This window comes from Loxodonta africana, chromosome 11, assembly GCF_030014295.1.
Source record: "Loxodonta africana isolate mLoxAfr1 chromosome 11, mLoxAfr1.hap2, whole genome shotgun sequence".
Taxonomy (NCBI): domain Eukaryota; kingdom Metazoa; phylum Chordata; class Mammalia; order Proboscidea; family Elephantidae; genus Loxodonta; species Loxodonta africana.
The window spans coordinates 15,595,837-15,615,059 of NC_087352.1; the positions used below are offsets into that span (position 1 = coordinate 15,595,837).

The 19,223-nt window shown below is 48.0% G+C and overlaps 1 protein-coding gene and 1 long non-coding RNA gene across 2 annotated transcripts in view; one reads left to right on the forward strand and one right to left on the reverse strand.

Moving 5' to 3' along the window:
* The first annotated feature begins 747 nt into the window (after positions 1–747).
* LOC135232801 (uncharacterized) lies at positions 748–9,628 on the forward strand. The gene is made up of 3 exons (XR_010323353.1): positions 748–865; positions 8,519–8,633; positions 9,471–9,628. It is a non-coding gene; the product is annotated as an uncharacterized LOC135232801 (long non-coding RNA).
* Positions 9,629–10,915: 1,287 nt separating this feature from the next.
* LOC100664440 (sialic acid-binding Ig-like lectin 16) overlaps positions 10,916–19,223 on the reverse strand; it is a 36,905-nt gene continuing 28,597 nt past the window's right edge. The window contains 4 exon segments of the mRNA XM_023544053.2: positions 10,916–11,601; positions 11,604–11,666; positions 11,794–11,841; positions 12,089–12,352. Coding sequence (XP_023399821.2) covers positions 11,348–11,601; positions 11,604–11,666; positions 11,794–11,841; positions 12,089–12,352 — 629 coding nt within the window. The 3' untranslated portion in view covers positions 10,916–11,347.

Here is a 19,223-nt window from a genome sequence, read left to right on the forward strand (position 1 = left end):
AGACTGAATTTTTGGAGTTGCTAATAACAGATAAACTTCAAATTGGAGTAAGAAGCATTTTGTTGTTGTTGTTAGGTGCCATTGAGTCGGTTCTGACTCATAGCATCCCTGTGCACAACACATGTCTGTCAGTTTGTCATACTGTGGGGGCTTGTGAGTTGCTGTGATGCTGGAAGCTATGCCACCGGTATTCAGATACCAGCAGGGTCACCCATGGAGGACAGGTTTCAGCTGAGCTACCAGACTAAGACAGACTAGGAAGAAGGACCCGCAGTCTCCTTCTGAAAAGCGTTAGTCAGTGAAAACCTTATGAATAGCAGAAGCATTTTAGGGGAGTTATTTTTATATATAGTAACTCAGAAGTAAATAAAACTCTAAATTATAAACCTAAGAGTGTAGCCTGGTTTTATAAGTGCTTCTTAGGTGTTTCAAAAGGTGCATGTTCTTTGTCGGGTGGATTCAAGTTTCATTATATGTTTGAATGATCAAACTTCTTAAGAGTGTTTTTAAATATCTTACTGGCAAAATGTTTGTCTCAATCGTTTATTGAGTGAGTTTGCAATAAAACATCCCATTCTGAAAGTGGATTATTGGGTTCTTAAAAGTTTTTCATTTCTTGCTTAATATGTTGTTGTTGTTAGGTGCCGTCGAGTCGGTTCCAACTCATAGTGACCCTATGCACAACAGAACAAAACACTGCCCGGTCCTGAGCCATCCTTACAATCGTTGTTATGCTTGAGCTCATCGTTGCAGCCACCGGGTCAATCCACCTCACTGAGGGTCTTCCTCTTTTCCGCTGACCCTGTGCTCTGCCAAGCATGATGTCCTTCTCCAGGGACTGATCCCTCCTGACAACATGTCCAAGGTAGGTAAGACGCAGCCTCGCCATCCTTGCCTCTAAGGAGCATTCTGGCCGCACTTCTTCCAAGACAGATTTGTTCGTTCTTTTGGCAGTCCATGGTATATTCAATATTCTTCACCAACACCACAATTCAAAGGTGTCAGCTCTTCTTTGGTCTTCCTTATTCATTGTCCAGCTTTCACATGCATATGATGTGATTGAAAACACCATGGCTTGGGTCAGGCACACCTTAGTCTTGAGATGTTTCAACAAACAGATGCAGCGCTGGACGTACTCACTCGTCTGTGCCAAGAAATATGGAAGACAGCTTCCTGGCCAATTGACTGGAAGAGATCCACATTTATGCCTATTCCCAAGAAAGGTGATCCAACCAAATGTGGAAATCATACAACAATATCATTAACATCACACGCAAGCAAAATTTTGCTGAAGATCATTCAAAAATGGCTGCAGCAGTATATCGACAGGGAACTGCCAGAAATTCAGGCCAGTTTCAGAGGAGGACGTGGAACCAGGGATATCATTGCTGATGTCAGATGCATCCTGGCTGAAAGCAGAGAATACCAGAAGGATGTTTACCTGTGTTTTATTGATTATGCAAAGGCATTTGACTGTGTGGATCATAACAAACTATGGATAACATTGTGAAGAATAGGAATTCCAGAGCACTTAATTGTGCTCATGAGGAACCTTTACATAGATCAAGAGGCAGTTGTTCCGACGGAACAAGGGGATACTGACTGGTTTAAAGTCAGGAAAGCTGTGCGTCAGGGTTGTATTTTTTCACCATACCTATTTAATCTATATGCTTAATATATTTATAGGCAATGTTAGTAGCTGCATAAAAAAAATGCATAGTGGTCTCTTTATTACAGGTGAGTTGTTCTCTATAGTTTTATGTTTTACCCATCTTTTCTACTAACAATGTTTTTTTTATTCATTCACATAAGGGTAAAAGTTTTATGCCCCTTACCATGAATAAGCGCTCTAAGTTTTTTATAATTGTTATGGATTGAATTGAGTCTCCCAAAAATATATGCTATAAATAATAACCTGGTATAAGTGTTAGAATTTACAACACGTATTTTGGGTGGGTATTTGGGGAGGGGCACAGTGCAATCCATAACAATATGTAAAGAATTTAGAAGGTTTATTCCTGGCAAGGGGCATATACCCATGGTAAGGAACACTTGCGGTGCAGTGGTTGAGCACTTGGCTGCTGACCAAAAGGTCAACAGTTTGAACCCACCAACCTCTCCTTGGGAGAAAGATTTGGCTCTCCACTTCCTTAAGGATTTACAGCTTTGGAAACCCTATGGGGCAGTTCAACTGTGATTCTAATCTCATCTGGGAATGGGTTTTCTTAGTTATGTTAATGAGGCATGTTAGTGTAGGGTGTGTTTTAAGTCAATCTCTTTTGAGATATAAAAGACCAGATTAAGCAAGCCAAGATGGGAGAGGATAGATGCCAAGCCACAGGAAGATCACCAAACAGAAACTGAAAAAAGACAAGGACCTTCCCCCAGAGCCCACAGAGAGAGAAAGCCTTCACGTAGAACCGGTGCCCTGAATTCAAACTTCTAATCTCCTAAACTGTGAGAGAATAAATTTGTTAAGGGCACCCATTGGTGGTATTAGTGATATTTCTGTTAATAGCAGCACTAGATAACTAAGACATGTATGTTACCTCCTTCATTACCACTACCCCATAGACAAACACATTTATCATCTCCTTTTTATAAATGAGGAAACTGAAGCACAGAATGTTAGGAAACTTGCCAAGATTAAACAGCTTCTTTTGAGTTCCAAAACAATGGGTGTTTTCATTTTCAAGTTCAAGGTTCAGAACATATATTAGTTTCCTGTTGCTGCTGTAGCAAATTACTGTAAACTTTGTGGCTTAAAACAGCACAAGTTTATTATCTTACAGAAGTCAGACAGGTCTCATTGGGCTGAAGTCAAGGTGAGGGGCCGGTCTCATTGGGCTAAACTCAAGGTGTCAGCAAGGTTGCAATCCTTCTGGAAGCTCTAGGGGAGAATCCATTTCTTTTCTCTTTACCAGCTTTTAGAGGCTGCTGGCATTCCTGGGCTCATGATACTTAACCTTCTTCCATCTTCAGAGCCAGCAGCAGCAGGGTGAGTCCTTCTCATATAGCATCTCTGAGCCACTCTTCTGCCTCTTCTTCTTCCACTTTAAAGGACTCGTGATAATCCAGGATAATCTCCCCATCTCAAGTTCAGCTAATTGTTGTTGTTAAGTTGTTGTTAGGTGCCATCTAGTCAGTCCCAACTCATAGCAACCCTATGTATAACAGAACAACACACTGCCTGGTCCTGAGCCATCCTCACTATCATTGCTATGTTTGAGCCCATTGTTGTAGCCACTGTGTCAATCCATCTTATGGAGGGTTTTCCTCTTTTTTGCTGACCCTCTGCTTTACCAGGCATGATGTCCTTTTCCAGGGACTGATCCCTCCTGATAATGTTCAAAGTGTGTTAGATGCAGTCTCGCCATCCTTGTGTCTAAGGAGCATTCTGGCTGATACTTTTTCCAAGACAGATGTGTTCGTTCTTCTGGCCGTCCATGGTATATTCACCATTCTTCCCCCATACCATAATTCAAATGCATCAATTCTTCTTCAGTCTTCCTTAGTCATTGTCCAGCTTTCACATGCATATGAGATGTTTGAAAATACCCTGGCTTGGGTCAGACGCACCCTAGTCCTCAAGGTGACATCTTTGCTTTTCAACACTTTAAAGAGGTCTTTTGCAGCAGATTTGGCCGATGCAATACATCGTTAGATTAGCTGAACTGAATTAGCAACCTTAGTTCTGTCTGCAACCTTAATTCCCTTTTGCCATGTAACCTAGCGTATTCACAGATTCTGGAGATTGGGATGTGGCCACCTTTGAGGGGTCATTCTTCTGCCAACCACAGTACCTATCTGAAATACCAACCTTATGAACCCATTGCTGTCGAATTGACTCCTACTCATGACAACCCCATGTGTCAGAGGAGAACTGCACTTCATGAGGGTTTTAATGGCTGCAGTCTTTCAGATGCAGGTCACCAGGCCTTTCTTCTGAGGCACCTCTGGGTGGGTTCAAAATGCCAACCTTTCAGTTAGTAGCCAAGTACTTAACCACTGTGCACCAGAGTTGCAGATGAAATTAAGGTTGCTAATTAGCTCAGCAAAAACCCTATGGGGCAGCACTACTCAGTAACACATGGGAGGACCACGAGTCAAAAACGATTCTGGGGCACCCAACAACAATGACATGGACCCTGCAGGACAGAGTAGAAGTGCCCCCATAGGGTTTCTGAAGCTGTAATCTTTATGAAAGCAGACTGCCACCTTTTTCTCCCGTGGAGCAGCTGGTGGGTTTGAACCACCGACCTTTCAGTTAGCAGCCAAGTGCTTAACCACTGTGCTGCTGTTAGGTGCCATTGAGTTGATTCCAGCTCATAGTGACCCTGTAAGAAAATAGAACTGCTCCAAGGGTTTTTCTGGGCTGCAATTTTTATAAGAACAGATGCCAGATCTTTCTCCCACGGAGCTGCTGGGTGAGTTCGAACCTCCAACCCGTCCATTAGCAGCTGAGCACTCAATGGCTGCACCACTAGGACTCCTTTATGTGCATATGGTTTTGAAGAGACACTCTCCCTCCCTCGTGGTTCTCAGTTCCCACCTATAAAATTAGCATTTATAACTATTGATTTAACAAATTTGTGCCAGGTCTCCTTCTAAGCGCTTTACAAATACTAACTCATTTAATGTTCGTAACTGAGTCCCTGGGTGGTACAAACAGGTAAGCACTTGACTACCAACCAAACAGTGGTTTGAACCCACCCAGCAGCACCTCGGAGAAAGGCCTGGCAATGTACTTCTGAAAATCAGCCATTGAAAACCCTATGGAGCCCAATTCTATTCTGACACACACAGGGTTGCCATGAGTCGGAATCGACTCTACCACAGCTAAGAAGCATGTTCGTAAAAATCCTATGAAGTAGGTGCCGATATTGTTCCCATTTTGTTGCCAAGTGGAAACCCCAGGTTCTCGGCATGATTTGTTACAGCAATAAACAAGAGGCTGAGGCGGGAGATCAGAAAGATGCCTGTATTTTGTTGGGCAAGGAAAGGAGCAATCAGGGCTACTGCCTCCAAGACTGCTTGAAGGCAGTTTGGGGATGTGGGCTTTTACAGAGAGCAAACAAGGAAATGCGAATTCATCGTGAATATTCAGGATTGACCTTCACGCAGGTGCTCAGGGCTTTGGAATGACTATGCGTTTTCTCTAGACAAGGGTTCAATTCTCCAGGATGGAGGAAGAAGTGGATTTTCTTTCATTAGCATGTTAAGTCACCCAGAGGTGGGGTGCTTATATGTATTTTTCACTTAATAAGCTGATAGGTCACTTGAAGTGTTAAGATGGGGTAGAAAACCTGCTAAAACCAGTTGAGGCCCACTATGGCTGTTCCGTGGTTATCTGTGAAGGACAATTTCAGACGAATGTGCCGCCTGTTCTGCTCCATGTAGGAGGATAAGCCAGAGCAGGTGTCTCTTAGAAGGGGTGGGCTCTAAGGCTGCCTGCCTCAGTTTTATAGCAGGGGAAACTGAGGGACAGCGAGGCTAAGCAAGTGGCCCAAAGTCACACAGCCAGCAGGCGGTAGGGATTGGACCCCTGGGCTGTCTGTCTCAAAGCCGTGGCTCTTCAGCACTGGGCAGAAGGCCACTACATGAGGGACCGGGAATTTGGTTTATGCTCCCTGACTAGGAGGTGAGCTCCAGGGGAGGGGACCTGTCTGGCCCACAGCAGGCGTCTAATGAACGATTTGTGGAATGAAGAAGGAAGGAAGGAAGACTTCCCATAACAACACCCCTTCTTGGCCACCTGAGCCCTCCTGCAGCCCTCCACTCCGGGAATTATATTCGTGGTCAGAGCTTCTATTCCCAGTAAAGGGGTCTTCCCAGCAACATGTGACAGGAAAAAATCACAGGTTCTCATGGATCTGGGTACAGGATGGAGCAAAACACACTCAGAGCTGTGTAACTCCATTCCACACTTCCACCCAAAAAAAAACATAACCCTTCATCTCTCCTCCTGGAGTCTCTGACATCCAGACAGCAATTGTAAGCCTTGAGGTATCTAAGGAGGTGGAACCGTCCCTGGATCTCCGTTATGAATTGAATCGTGTCCCCCAAAAATAGTTTTGTAAATTCAACCCCCTAACCCTGAGGTTGTAATCCCACGTGGCAATGGTTTTTCTCTGTTATGTTAATGAGACAGGTTAGCGTAGGGTGCCTATTGAGTCGATCTCTTTTGAGATGTAAAAGAGCAGATTAAGCAAGCACAGCTGGAGGAAGATAGTTACCAAACCTTGTGAGATCTCCAAGGAACCAAGAAACAAACTGAAAAGAGACAAGGACCTTCCCCCAGAGCAGACATAGAGAAAAAGCCTTCCCCTAGATCCCCTAGAGCCAGCGTACTGAATTCAAACTTCTAGCCTCTTCAACTGTGAGAATATAAATTTCTGTTTGTTAAAGCCACCCACTTGTGGTATTTCTGTTATAGCAGCACTAGGTAACTAAGACAGCCTCTGCACTTTTCGATCTGGCCACTAGAACACGGGGGCGTAAACTGAATCCAACCCAAAACCAGTGGCCGTGAGCTGGGGTAAAGCCATCCTAGCTGTCCCAGGGTAGAATTGGAACAGAGCACAAGGACACACAGTCCCTCCTGAACCGTCACCGCTTCCTGCATGCTCAGCGTGTGGTCACTCTGACCTTCAGCCCCCCCACCCCCACCCCCGGAGCTGCGGCAACACCGCTTCTAGCTTGGAGGTGCCAGGTCTTGCCTCAGGAATGCCTGTTTCTCAGGATTCATTTCTCAGGGAACTAATAGCTGCAAGATTTAGAAGAACCCCAACAGGAAGACAGAGTGAGAAAAGAACGTTGACCAGTGAGAAAACATTTTAATTCTCATGAAATCCAGATTTCTGGGGCCCACAGAGTTGGGGTGACCCACCCAGGCCATTTGCCCTTAGAAGTCCTTTTGAACTTCTAAGAAACTGGCCTCCTCAAAGTCTTTAAGTCAAACAGTGTTGTTGTTGTTGTTGTTGTTGTTAAATGCCATCAAGTTGGTTCTGACTCCTAGCGACCCCATGCACCACAGAACAAAACATTGCCCAGTCCTGCACCATCCTCACAGTTGTTGTTATGTTTCAGCCCATTGTTGCAACCACCGTGTCAGTCCATCTTGTTGAGGGTCTTCCTTTTTTTCACTGACCCTCTACTTTACGAAGAATGATGTACTTCTCCAGGAAGGACTTTGGACCTGTTATCAGGAGAGACCAGTCCCTGGAGAAGTCTTGCTAATTAATAAGATCCCTTTGCCTTGGGCATTGTGCTTTTGACAACTTCAGTCAGTTTTGGGGAAACAGAGACTCCAGGGTCTGACTGGAAAAAAAAAAAAATCCATTGCCATCGAGTTGATCCCGAATCAGAGTAGAACTGCCCATAGGGTTTCCAAAGAGTGGCTGGTGTGTTCAAACTCCCAGCCTTTTGGCTAGCAGCTGTCATGGATTGAATTGTGTCCCCAAAATACACCTGTCAACTTGGCTAGATCATGATTCCCTTGTATGATTGTCTGCCATTTTACCTTCTGATGCGATTTCCCTATGTGTTGTAAATCCTGTGACTATGCTGTAATAAGATGGATTAATGTCAGTTATACTTATGAGGTCCACAAGATTAGATAGTGTTTTAAGCCCATTGCTTTGAGATATAAAAGAGAGAACCGAGCAGAGAGACGGGGACCTCATACGACCAAGAAAGCAGTGCCGGGAGCAGAGCACATCCTTTGGACCTGAGGTTCCTGCACTGAGATGCTCCCAGACCAAGGGAAGTCTGATGCATCACAAGGACCTTCCTCCAGAGCTGACAGAGAGGCAAAGCCTTCCCCTGGAGCCAGTGTCCTGAATTCAGACTTCTAGCTTACTGGACTGTGAGAGAATAAACTTCTCTTTGTTGAGGCCATCCATTTGTGGTATTTCTGTTACAGCAGCACTAGATAACCAAGACAGCAGCCAAACTCTTAACCACTGTGCCACCAGGGCTGTGCTTTATGGTAAATTGTTATATAAACACTGTTCTGTCCCTTTTCCGTGGCAATACCGATAAGATGTGGCATAAGGATTTTGGAAGTTCTTTTCATGTCCGGAACATTTTTAACTCCCGATGGCACTTTTTTTTTTTTTAGTCAAAATGTTAAGGAGCCCTGGTGGCACAGTGTTTAAGTGCTTGGCTCCTAACCAAAAGGTCAGTGGTTCCAATGCACCAGCCACTCCGTGGGAGAGAGATGTGGCAGACTGCATCCGTAAAGATTGCAGCCTGGGATACCCTATGGGGCAGCTCTACCCTGTCCTCTAGGCATCTATGACTCAGAATTAAACTTGACGGCAGTGGCATTTAGTGAAAATGTTACCCCAATTTCCAAATCGTAAGGATGGCGCAGGACCGGGCAGTGTTTCATTCTGTTGTGCATAGGGTCGCTATGAGTCGGAACTGGCTCGGTGGCACCTAACGACAACAACAACAATATCAATAAACTTCAATTTCTGTTATTGGCTTGATATGATTTTTGTTTTAACACCAGTGATCATCTTGAGAAGAGGAGCCTCAGACCCAGACACTGTCAGGGCAGGTCAGCCCTTGAGATCAACCATCGCCTCTGCTAAGTCCACTCATCTAGAGCCTTGGAAACCCTGTGGGTCAGTTATACTCTTTCCTATGTCGCTATGACTCAGATTCAGCTCAACAAAGTGGGTTTGGCTTGCTTTAATCTTTATGGAAGCAGACTGGCACATCTTCCTCCCAAGGAGCTGCTGGTGGGTTGGAACTGCCAACCTTTCAGTTAGCAGCCGACCACTTAACTGGTGCTTCCTCCTCTGCCATTTTTCCTGAGGTCACGCCAGGGACAAATTTTTTATCTCATCTTTGTGTACTTCTCTTTCCCTCTATCCCAACATTCATTAGAAAATCCTGTGGGCTTGATCTTCAAATTATATCCAAAAATATATCCCACTACCAACGTTGCCTCCCTGGTTCAAAGCACCTCCATGCAGGTCGGTAGCCCCTTTCCAGTCTCTGTGACTGCCACTGTCCCACTCTGGCCTGTGCTTAGCAGGGCAGCCGTGGGGATCCTGTCAAAACGAAAGTCCAAACACATTACCCGGAAGACTGCCAGATTGTTGCGTTGGCAGTCAAGGCCCCTCACAGTCTTCACCATCCTCCCGGCTGCCCCACCATCCTCTGCTTCCCTGCTTCAAACATTGGCCTGCTTATTATTTACACAGCACGCCAGGCTGCTTCTCCTGGGAGTGACTGTACCCACTTTGCTCTTTGCTCTTTTCCTGCGACCCTTTGCTCTTAGGCACACAGAGCCTTCTTCCTCCCCTTCCTCAGTCCTGTGCTATCAAATGTGGAACCCTCCTCCCCAATATGCCTTCCACTCCTGTCCCTGCACTGTTATTCCCCAAACATACGTCACCAACCACCGGGCTCTAGTTTTATTATTTATTGCGTTTTATCTCTGTCCTTGTCTCCAGAATGACAGCTACTAGATGACAAAGGTTTCTGAAGTTGTGTCCACAGTGCAATCCTGGCACCTACGACAGTGTCCACACATAGTAGGTGATCAATAATACTTGCTGAAGGTGTCTAAGAATAAATGACTTCACTCCTTTAATCAAAACCGTATGTGAAATGCTACACACATGCATGCATACCTATATTACACATGTATGCATACCTACGTATACACATGCATGCATACCTACGTATACACATGCATCCATGAATACATATATACATGCACACCTACGCATGTGCATACATGTATACATACGCATATACAAATACACATGCATACATACATAGTACACATACACATATATACTTAGGTGTATACATATACATACAAACACACACAACTGGCTGACATTTAAGACTGAGTCTCAAGGATCATCAAGACTTGCAAAGGCAGAAATGGGGAAGCAAGGGCATTTTGGGAGCAGGAGCTGCCGGTACAAAGTCATAGAGACACAAGAGGGCTTGGCCGGGCTGGGTGTGGTGAGATGTTGGTGATGCAGGGGGAGGGAGGGATCTGGCTGGAGGGTCCAGCAGGGGCAGGTCCTGTGAGGCCTTGAAGTCCAGGCTGTGGCATTTGCACCTTATTCTCCAGCCAAGGAGAAGTAACATCTGTGTTCACACTTTGCAAGAACTGAACGATAACTGCACCTGGAAGCACTTTCCGGAGGTCCGTGTATGGAGAGAGACTGCAGACAGGGAGGTGAGGTGGGTTCAGTGATGGAGGGAAGTGATGAGGCCGCAGGAATGACTAGGGTCAGGATGGAGAAAAGGGCATCAACATGAGCTGTGCTGAGAAGGAAGGGCAGACCAGATGAGTGATTCACTGGATCTAGAAGTGGGAGGAAGGACAGAGTGGAGAACGACACCCTGGTTTCTGTCTTGAGAGGTTGGAGTTGGCAGAGTCGTTAGCGAGCTGGGACCCAGCAGGAGCAGTGGGTTGGGGAGAAACATGGCCAGCTCAATGTTGACCATGCAATCATGGGGACCTTCCTGAGGGAGGTGTCCAGGTGGGATGATGGGAGGTGAGACACTCATGTCACTCACCTGAGAGGCTAACCCATGGATGTGTCTTCATCCTCAGTGCCTGGGTCCTCCATGCCCGCTGCTGGCCCAGCCACTTTCTTGCTGGGGATCTTATGCTGAGTGAAGACAGCAGAGGGCCTCTCAGTTGCCCAGATCGGGGGCAGTGGGCAAACGGACCCTCTGTTCCTCTCAAGGGGCTGGAAACTGACAGGTGGGACAGGGAGGACTCTTCCCCCCCCCCCCCCGCCCCACACCGAGACTTCCTGATGAGAGCTGGGACTTTCCATCCTGGACATTTGGGTGGGTGGGTGATGTGGGGAATTCTCACCACCAATTAATCCTCCCACCCAGGCCACAGGTCCCCTTGACCCACTGGGGTCCCTCCAGACCTGGGGTTCTGGGGTTCATCGACCTGCACCCTGCCCTCTCCACATCTTTCTTCCTGGGATGGTGCTCACGTGGAGAAGGTGAGTCAGAGGCAGAGGAGCAGGGACTTGACTGCAGCTGCCACGGTGGCCACCAGAACCACACCCATCATGGGCCCTGGTGTCCCTGCAGGAGACGGGGAGGAGAACTGAGTCACCTCCCACACCACACTCCTGGGTCCTTCAGCTCTCAATAGGACAGGACTTTGTTCTCTAGGCCCCTCCTGCATCACTGCATGGGGACCACACGCATCCAGGCCTCACCCCACCAGGCCCTGATATCCAGCAGGTGGACAGAGGGCTCTGGGTCCCTTGGGGATTTGGATTTCACAGGTGAGTCTAAGCCTAGTGGCGGGGTCCCCGCTGAGCCACAGGGAGCTGTTTTCTCAGCAGATAAGGTGGAGGTGACTGGAGTGAGGGGATGAGTGTGAAGCCCCTTGGTGCTCACTCTGCACAAAGAGATGCAGAGCGGCCTTCATGGAGGCCAGTGGGTTCTGAGCTTGGCAGGTGACCTTCCCTTTGTCCTCCTTCTGAACTCAAGGCAGCTCCAAGACTGTGGAGTGTGAGGGATGTGAGGGAGTCACAGGGTGGCTCCCTCTGAACCAGCTCAGTGTGGCTGGGGGGCTGCTGTCTGCAACCAGGTGAGGCAAGGGGGCTGGTCCTCCAGGACTGACAGGGACATGCCATTCCTGAAGATTTCCAGGACTGGGGGGAGCAGAGAGGGAAGGAAAGAGGCAGGATAGACTCAGAGCTGACAGCACAGGGACACTTTTTCACACCAGTGTTTCAGACACCCAGCCCCACGATGTGGTTCTCTGTCCCTCCTTCATACCTGTCCTGTTTGCTTGGGACACCATCACTCTCAGGTTCTCTGGAGGGTCTGAAAGGGAGGCAGGGGCCCAGCTAAAGGTGGGCAGAGGCTTCCCTGTGGGCAAAGGGAGCCATCGCCAGCCTGGGGAAGGGAGATTGCCAAGCCCCAGATAAAAACCATGCAAGGATTCAGACAGGTAGGAAGCCTGCTGCCATCACTTTGGGGACAGGCCCCCTTCCAGCTCTGGGACCCTGTCCCCAGAGCCCTGGCCCCCAAACTGTCCCCCCTTCTGGAAACCAACCCCACCCACACTCACACTGCACAGAGAGGTCCAGGGAGAACTCCTGGGAGCCCAGCCTGTTCTCTGCTCGGCAGGTGTAGTGCCCTGCATCCCCTGGCCCCACCAGAGGCAGCTCCAGCTCCAGGGTTCTGGGCCCTGAGTGAGGGAACCACGATAGCACCCTGTCATCCAGGACCCAGCTCAGCGTGGCTGGGGACTGACCCTCAGCCGCACAGAACAGATGCAGGAACTGGCCCTTCTGGAGGTCCAGATGTAAGATATTTCGCTGGGGCTCCAGGGCTGGAGAGAGAGGGGAGAACTGCAGGGAAGGGCACCAACTTCCTATGCTCCTCAAAACCTTTTTGTTCCCCAAAACACGCTGCCTCAGCCTCCATTCATCACCCCCCCACACACACACATTGGTACCTGATGATTTAGCCCAGGAGATGGTGATGACAAAGTCCTTTGGGGTGTCTGCAACAAGAGTGCGAGCTGGCTTTGTAAGGAACGCTTTCCCCACATTCAGAGAAAGAACCCTGGGAAAGACAGTGTGATGACCCAGGGAGGACCAGGGACAGCTAGCCCACAGACAGAGCTGTGACCAGAGGACCAGAGTGGTCTCAGTCACCTCCCAGGGCGAAGGCAGCCTCTCAGGACCTGTCTTTCCTCCCAGGGACCTGTCAGGGCTCTGGTCTGCTTGTTGCTGTGGTGATTTCTCACCTCCCTCTACACCTGGCCTGTCCCCACAACCCACAGTCCTGCCCCCAAACTCACGGGCCACACTCAGTTGGATGGTCCTGGCAGTGCTCACGCCATTTCTGGAGAAGTCCACCCGACAGGTGAGCTCAGTGCCGTGGTCCTGGAGTCTCGGTGTGACGGTGAGTGCTGAGAAGAGGGAGGCTCATGGTCCAGGTACTTGTTGAGAGATGGCCACCCCGACCAGGAGAATGTGGGGGCTGGACAGCCCTCAGAGTTCCCAGGAAACCCACAGCAGTGTCACCAGGCGCCCAGGCTCCAGGGTCTCGGGGGCATAGACATCAGGCTGCTGTGTCAGACCTGGGGCAGAGAGAGGGGATCCCAGCCCCAGATGGTGGCCATCCCCCACAGTGACTCCCCAGCCCATCCCAGCTCTGTACTTGTCACTTCCAGGGACAGCATGTATTTTGTGAAATTTCACACAATTTCCTCTCTCCACCTGAAAGAAGTACACGGCTGTATCCCTCCTCCATGCCACTCTGATCACCAGCGAGCAGCTCCCATTCCAGGGGTCCCTGAGTTGCTGGAATCGGCCTCTGGTCTGATATTCTACTTGCCTAAGTGGGCTGTTTGTGGCCACAGGAGTATCTGACATGGGATTGGCCTGTTTACAGAACCAGTAGCCCAGAACTGGTTCAGAGTGGTTCCAGTCACTTGGGGGGTAGGAGAAGGTGCAGGGTATGAAGACACACAGGCCCTCCTGCACCGTCATTGACTTTTGCACCTGTAGCTGGTATCTGTCATCCAGACCCCGGGACCCTGGGGGAGACTGAGGATTAGTGGAAGCCCCAGCCACTGCCTGAGACCCCCGGCTCCCAACGCACCCGATCCCCTACAACAGTGGCAACAGTAGCAGCAGCTGGACCTGGCACCCTCTGGCTTCTGGGTTGGTCTGTCTTTCTGGGAGGGAAGTTCCCACAGGAAGCCCCAGGCAGGGAGGGGCAGCAACTGTCCACAGAAGAAGAAGCTCAGCAGCACAAGGTTCCTGGGAGATCGCCTGCCTCTTCCTACTTCTCAGTTAGCCACTGAGCGCTTAACCACTGCGCCTCCAGAGCTCCTCCCAGTTCTGGTTTAAACATTCAGCACCGTGGACAGCGAGCAGCTGGACACAAAGGGAAGCTCTGCAGCTCTGAGGTGTTGAAGCAGGATCCAGGGTAGACCTGGAGGATGAGAGTTGCCCCAGACTCAGCCAGGAGGGGCTGTTGAGGAGGTAGTTGACTCTCTATATCTGGAGAACAGGAAGGAAGTCTGGGATGGAGGCTCAGTTCTTTGGGTGCCCTTGAGTTGTCAGCCTGGGAGGGGATGAGATTATCCAGAAGAGAGTGTGGTGTGGGAAGAGGCAACTCCAGTGAACGGCATTGAGCCTACCGTACTTTTCAGTTCTTGACATGCCATGTCACTGGGTCATTTCATCCTGACACTCTGCTGTGTCACTCTCTCTCGTTTTATTTTGCCCTGCTCATCTCCAGCCTCCTCTCAAGCACAGGCACCCTCTCACACATGCTTAACATTACTTCTACTGATAGGTTTACTTAGATGAGTCTGTGACCCTAAACTGGTATAGATGAGTGGATACACAAAGTGTAGTGTATCCATACAATGGAATACTGTTGTTGTGTGCTGTCAATTCGATTCAGACTCTTAGTGACCCTGTAAGACAGAATAGAATTGCCCATAGGGTTTTCTAGGCTGTAATCTTTATGGGAGCAGACCGCCACGTCTTTCTCCCTCAGAGTGGCTGGTGGGTTCAAACTGCTGACCTTTTGGTTAGTAGCCAAGGGCTTAACCACCACACCACCAGGGCTCCTAGGAGAGGGTTCAGGATGATGTTATTTTTCTTCCAGACCCATTAGCTCCGCCTGTTGAGTGACTTGAGGCAGTAACACGATCAGGACCACTAGGTGGCAGTGTTGCTACAAGAACATTTTCTGTTCTCGCCCCGTTATCCCCCCCACAACTTGCCTTCCTCCTCTGGGACTTTCTGCTGGTGTGCATGGCCTTTTCTCACTCACCCAACTAGTATTTGTTTATTTTCTGTCCATTCAGTTCATCACACAATGAAAGAATAAAAGAAGGAAGAGAGACAGATGGATTCCCCAAGGCCATCTTTGTGCAAGCCCCCAGGCTTTTATGTGTATAAATGAGTATGTGTATATGTGTTATGTATGTCTATGAGTGTGTGTGTAGTGTGTATGGAAACCCTGATGGCATAGTGGTTAAGTGCTATGGCAGCTAACTAACAGGTCAGCAGTTCGAATCCACCAGGCGCTCCTTGGAAACTCTACGGGGCATTTCTACTCTGTCCTATAGAGCCGCTATGAGTCGAAATTAACTTGACGGCAATGGGTTTGGGGTTCTTTTGGTAGTGTGTATATGTGTGTATATATATGTATGTGTGTGTATGTCTACATATGTGTATATATGTATGCCTGTGTGTGTACAAGTGTGTATATCTCTGTGTGTGTGGTGTGTATGTGTGTGTATATATGTATGTATATGTACATTAAAAAAAAAACCCACTGCCGTCGAGTCGATTCTGACTCATCGCGACCCTATAAGACAGAGTAGAACTGCCCCACAGAGTTTCCAAGGAGTGCCTGGTGGATTTGAACTGCCAAACTTTTGGTTAGCAGCCATAATATAGTAGTGTAAAAATGGTGCAGTGCACTGGCATCTGACCCCCTCTAACTTCAGGAGGGGGCATGAAAATCACGAGGCATCTGACCCCCTCTAACTTCAGGAGGGGGCATGAGAATCACGAGGCTGATTGATATGTGGAGGTCAGACACCCTTCTCTCTCCAAACTCTTCACCAATTCTGACACCAACCACCCCTCCCACAGCACTCTCTACTCCTCTGCTGGTCTCAATAATTCATTGCAGTGGCCACACAGAACTCATAGACAATAGTCACATTCATGGGGTTTATAAGGGAAATAACAGCTTACAGTTCTGGATCAGGAATGACTCAGGATACAGTTCTTAGATTTGAAAACCTTCTACTCAGCCGTGCCTGCAGGCAGGCCTCTGTCTGACCCTTGGCCCCTTGGCCCTCAGCCCAGCCTCTGCCCTGTTCAGACAAGTGTTACAAAGCTCTTTACCTCCGAAAAATGGCACAACATAGTTCAAAAAGAAAATGTGCTACGTCCTACTTGAGTGAATAGCTTCTGGGGTCTTAAAAGCTTGCTAGTGGCAATCTAAAATGCGTGTCAAGGGTTGAATTGTGTCCTCCAAAAATATGCGTCAACTTGGCTAGGCCATGATTTCCAGTATTGTGTGATTGTGCACCATTCTGTCATCTGATGATTTTCATATGTGTCATAAATCCTACCTTTATTACATTAATGAGGCAGGATTAGAGGCAGTTATGTTAATGAGGCAGGACCCAATCGACAAAGTTGTGTCTTAAGTCAATCTCTTTTGAGATATAATAGAGAGAAGCAAACAGAAGACAGGGGGGACACATACCACCAAGAAACAAGAGCAAGAATAGCACATCCTTTGGATCCAGGGTCCCTGCACTGGGAAGCTGCTCGACCAGGGAAAATAGATGACAAGTACCTTCCCCTAGAGCTGACAGAAACAGAAACCCTTCCCCTGAAGCTGGCACCCTGAATTTGGACTTCTAGCCTCCTAGACTGTGAGAGAATAGATTTCTCTCTGTTAATGCCATCTACTTGTGATATTTCTGTTATAGCAGCACTACATAACTAAGACTATATCTATTGATTCCATCACGTTTGCAATAAGGAGAATGAAGAAAACTAATGACATAAGGAAATTATTAGTCCAAAGGCCTAATAGACCACATGAACCATAGCCTCCATCAGCCTGAGCCCAGAAGAACTAGATGGTGCCCAGCTACAGCCACCGACGGCTCTGACAGGGATCACGGTAGAGGGTTCTGGACAGAGCAGGAGGAAAATGGAAAACAAAATTCACATTTACAAAAAAAGACCAGACTTACTGTTCTGACAGAGACTGGAGGAACCCCAGAGACTATGGCCCCCAGACACACTGGTAATTCAGAACTGAAGCCACTCCCAAAGTCCACCTTTCAGACAGGGATTAAACAGGCCTATAAAACAAATAATAACACACATGAGAAACTTGCTTCTTAGTTCAGTCAAGTATAGGAGACCAAATGGGCAACACATGGCCAAAAGCAAAGAAGAGAAGGCAGGAAGGGACAGGAAAACTGGACAAATGGGCACAGAGAACCCAGGGTGGAAAGGGAAAGGAGAGTGCTGACACATTGCAGGGATTTCAACCAATGTCACAAAACAATTTGTGTATAAATTTTTGAATGAGAAACTAATTTGCCCTGTAAACTTTCATCTAAAACACAATAAAATTAAAAAAAAAAAAAAGATATTGGCAGCAGACACTTCTGTTCACTTCATTGTTCAAGACAGATGTTCAACACCGATTACCACCGAGTGAAAGAGTCACTCAGTGCTGACCTCTGTCTCAGTTTCCTGGAACTGCTGTAACAGAAGCACCACAAGAGGGTGGCTTTAAAGAACAGAATTTATTTTCTCACAGTTCTGGAGGCTAGCAGTCTGAATTCAGGGCATCATCAGGGCTGTGCTCTTTCTCTGTGGGCTCTAGGAAAAGTCCTTCTTGGTCTCATCCAACTTCTGTAACCCCAGACGTTTCTTGGCGTTCCTTGGCTTGTAGACAGATCTTCATGGGCTGTCTTCCCCGTGTGTGTGTCTCTCTGTGTCTACACTCCCCTTTATAAGTCACCACTGAGAAGGAAATAGGTTTAGAATTCATCCTACTCCAGTCTAACCTCATAAACATAAAAAAAAGAAAACCCTCTTTGCCGTACAGGATCATGTTCGCACGTACAGGCAGTAAGACTTCCACAATTCTTTTTAGAGGTGCAATTCAATCCATATATAGGGTTACTATGAATAGGAAATGACTAGACAGCAATGTTTTTTTGTTTTTTTCTTAATTCAATCCATACCAACTGCTTTACATTGCCTTCCTATCCACCCAGTACAATGAAAATCTAAAATGTCAAAATGTAATGCCTCCTTTCAGGATCATTAGAGCATCAGATATGCTCAGCATCCAGGGGCCACTTATGCAGTGGCAAGTTTGGTTAGGACAGAATGATTACCACCAAGCAGTTGAGGACATGCCCAGTGGTCTCTGAGTAACCTGAAGAATTGTGCCTTTGATTGATGGCAGCTCTGTGCCTTGGCCTTGTGGATGACCTGGCCTGCCCCTCGCCCTGCTCTGCAGCCAGCCCACCAGCCCTCCCCCTCCCCGCACCCCACTCCCATCCACTATGCACCAGCCAAACTACCATTCCTCCATCCGCTCTACACCAGCCACACCACCCTCCTCTTGGATTATAGACTAGGCCGAGCTCAATCCCACCTTGGAATTTCACACATGCTATTCCCCCTGTCTGACACGCTTTTCCCCTTTTGTTTTTGTTCGGCAGTGCCTTCTCACACTTTGCTCTCGGACCTTGAGGTTGTCCTGATCACCCCAGTGAAGCGCCTCTCCACCTCTCATTCACCTGCTCCCTCACCACACCTCCCTGTCCCAGCCAAGAAGTGTTTCTTGAATTTTCAGCACCTCCACCAAATTGGAAACTCCAAGAGGGCTTCTTGTCCCTCTTGTTCAGGATGGTATCCTCAGTCCCTACAAAGGGCCTGACATGCAGTAGGGGCTTGAAGGGTGTTCTTTGAGTGACTAAGACACCAACAACCATTTTTATTGTCTTCCAGAACTTCCCAGAACATAGACAAAAGAAGAAATGTGACTCACGGTCTGCTGTTTAATCACAGATGAGCCTCTAGAGAGAAGCTTCAACGTGCAGTCCTGCTGCTTCCTTACAGGGTGCTCTGCACCCTGATTAGCATCAGGGAGCCCACGGATATGCCCCAAACAATGTGACTCTCCTCCTTTTGAATGTCCTGTGGAAACCCTGGTGGCATAGTGGTTAAGTGCTACGCCTGCTAACCAAAGGGTCAGCAGTTCAAATCCACCAGGCGCTCCTTGGAAACTCTATGGGGCAGTTCTACTCTGTCCTATGAGGGTCGCTATGAGTCGGAATCGACTCGACGGCACTGGGTTTGGTTTTGGTTTGGTCCTTTCACCCTTCATCTTCAGTCAGCTGCTGGGGTTGTGGATGGAAGAGACTCCCGACCCATGGGCAAGAGTGGGGCTGGTCCCCTCAGCAGGAACACCGTCTATGGTTTCCATCACTGTGCTTTGATAATAAATAGTTTGATTTGAGCTGGGGAGACTAGCATCTGCCAAACAAGTTCCTCTGAGAAAATTTTAGCTCCCAGTTGTTTCCATCCAACCACCCAGCCTTTCTTCATTCATCCATCCACCCATTCATTCCCTTCGACCTTTCATACAACTATTCCCTCTTTCATTCATTTATC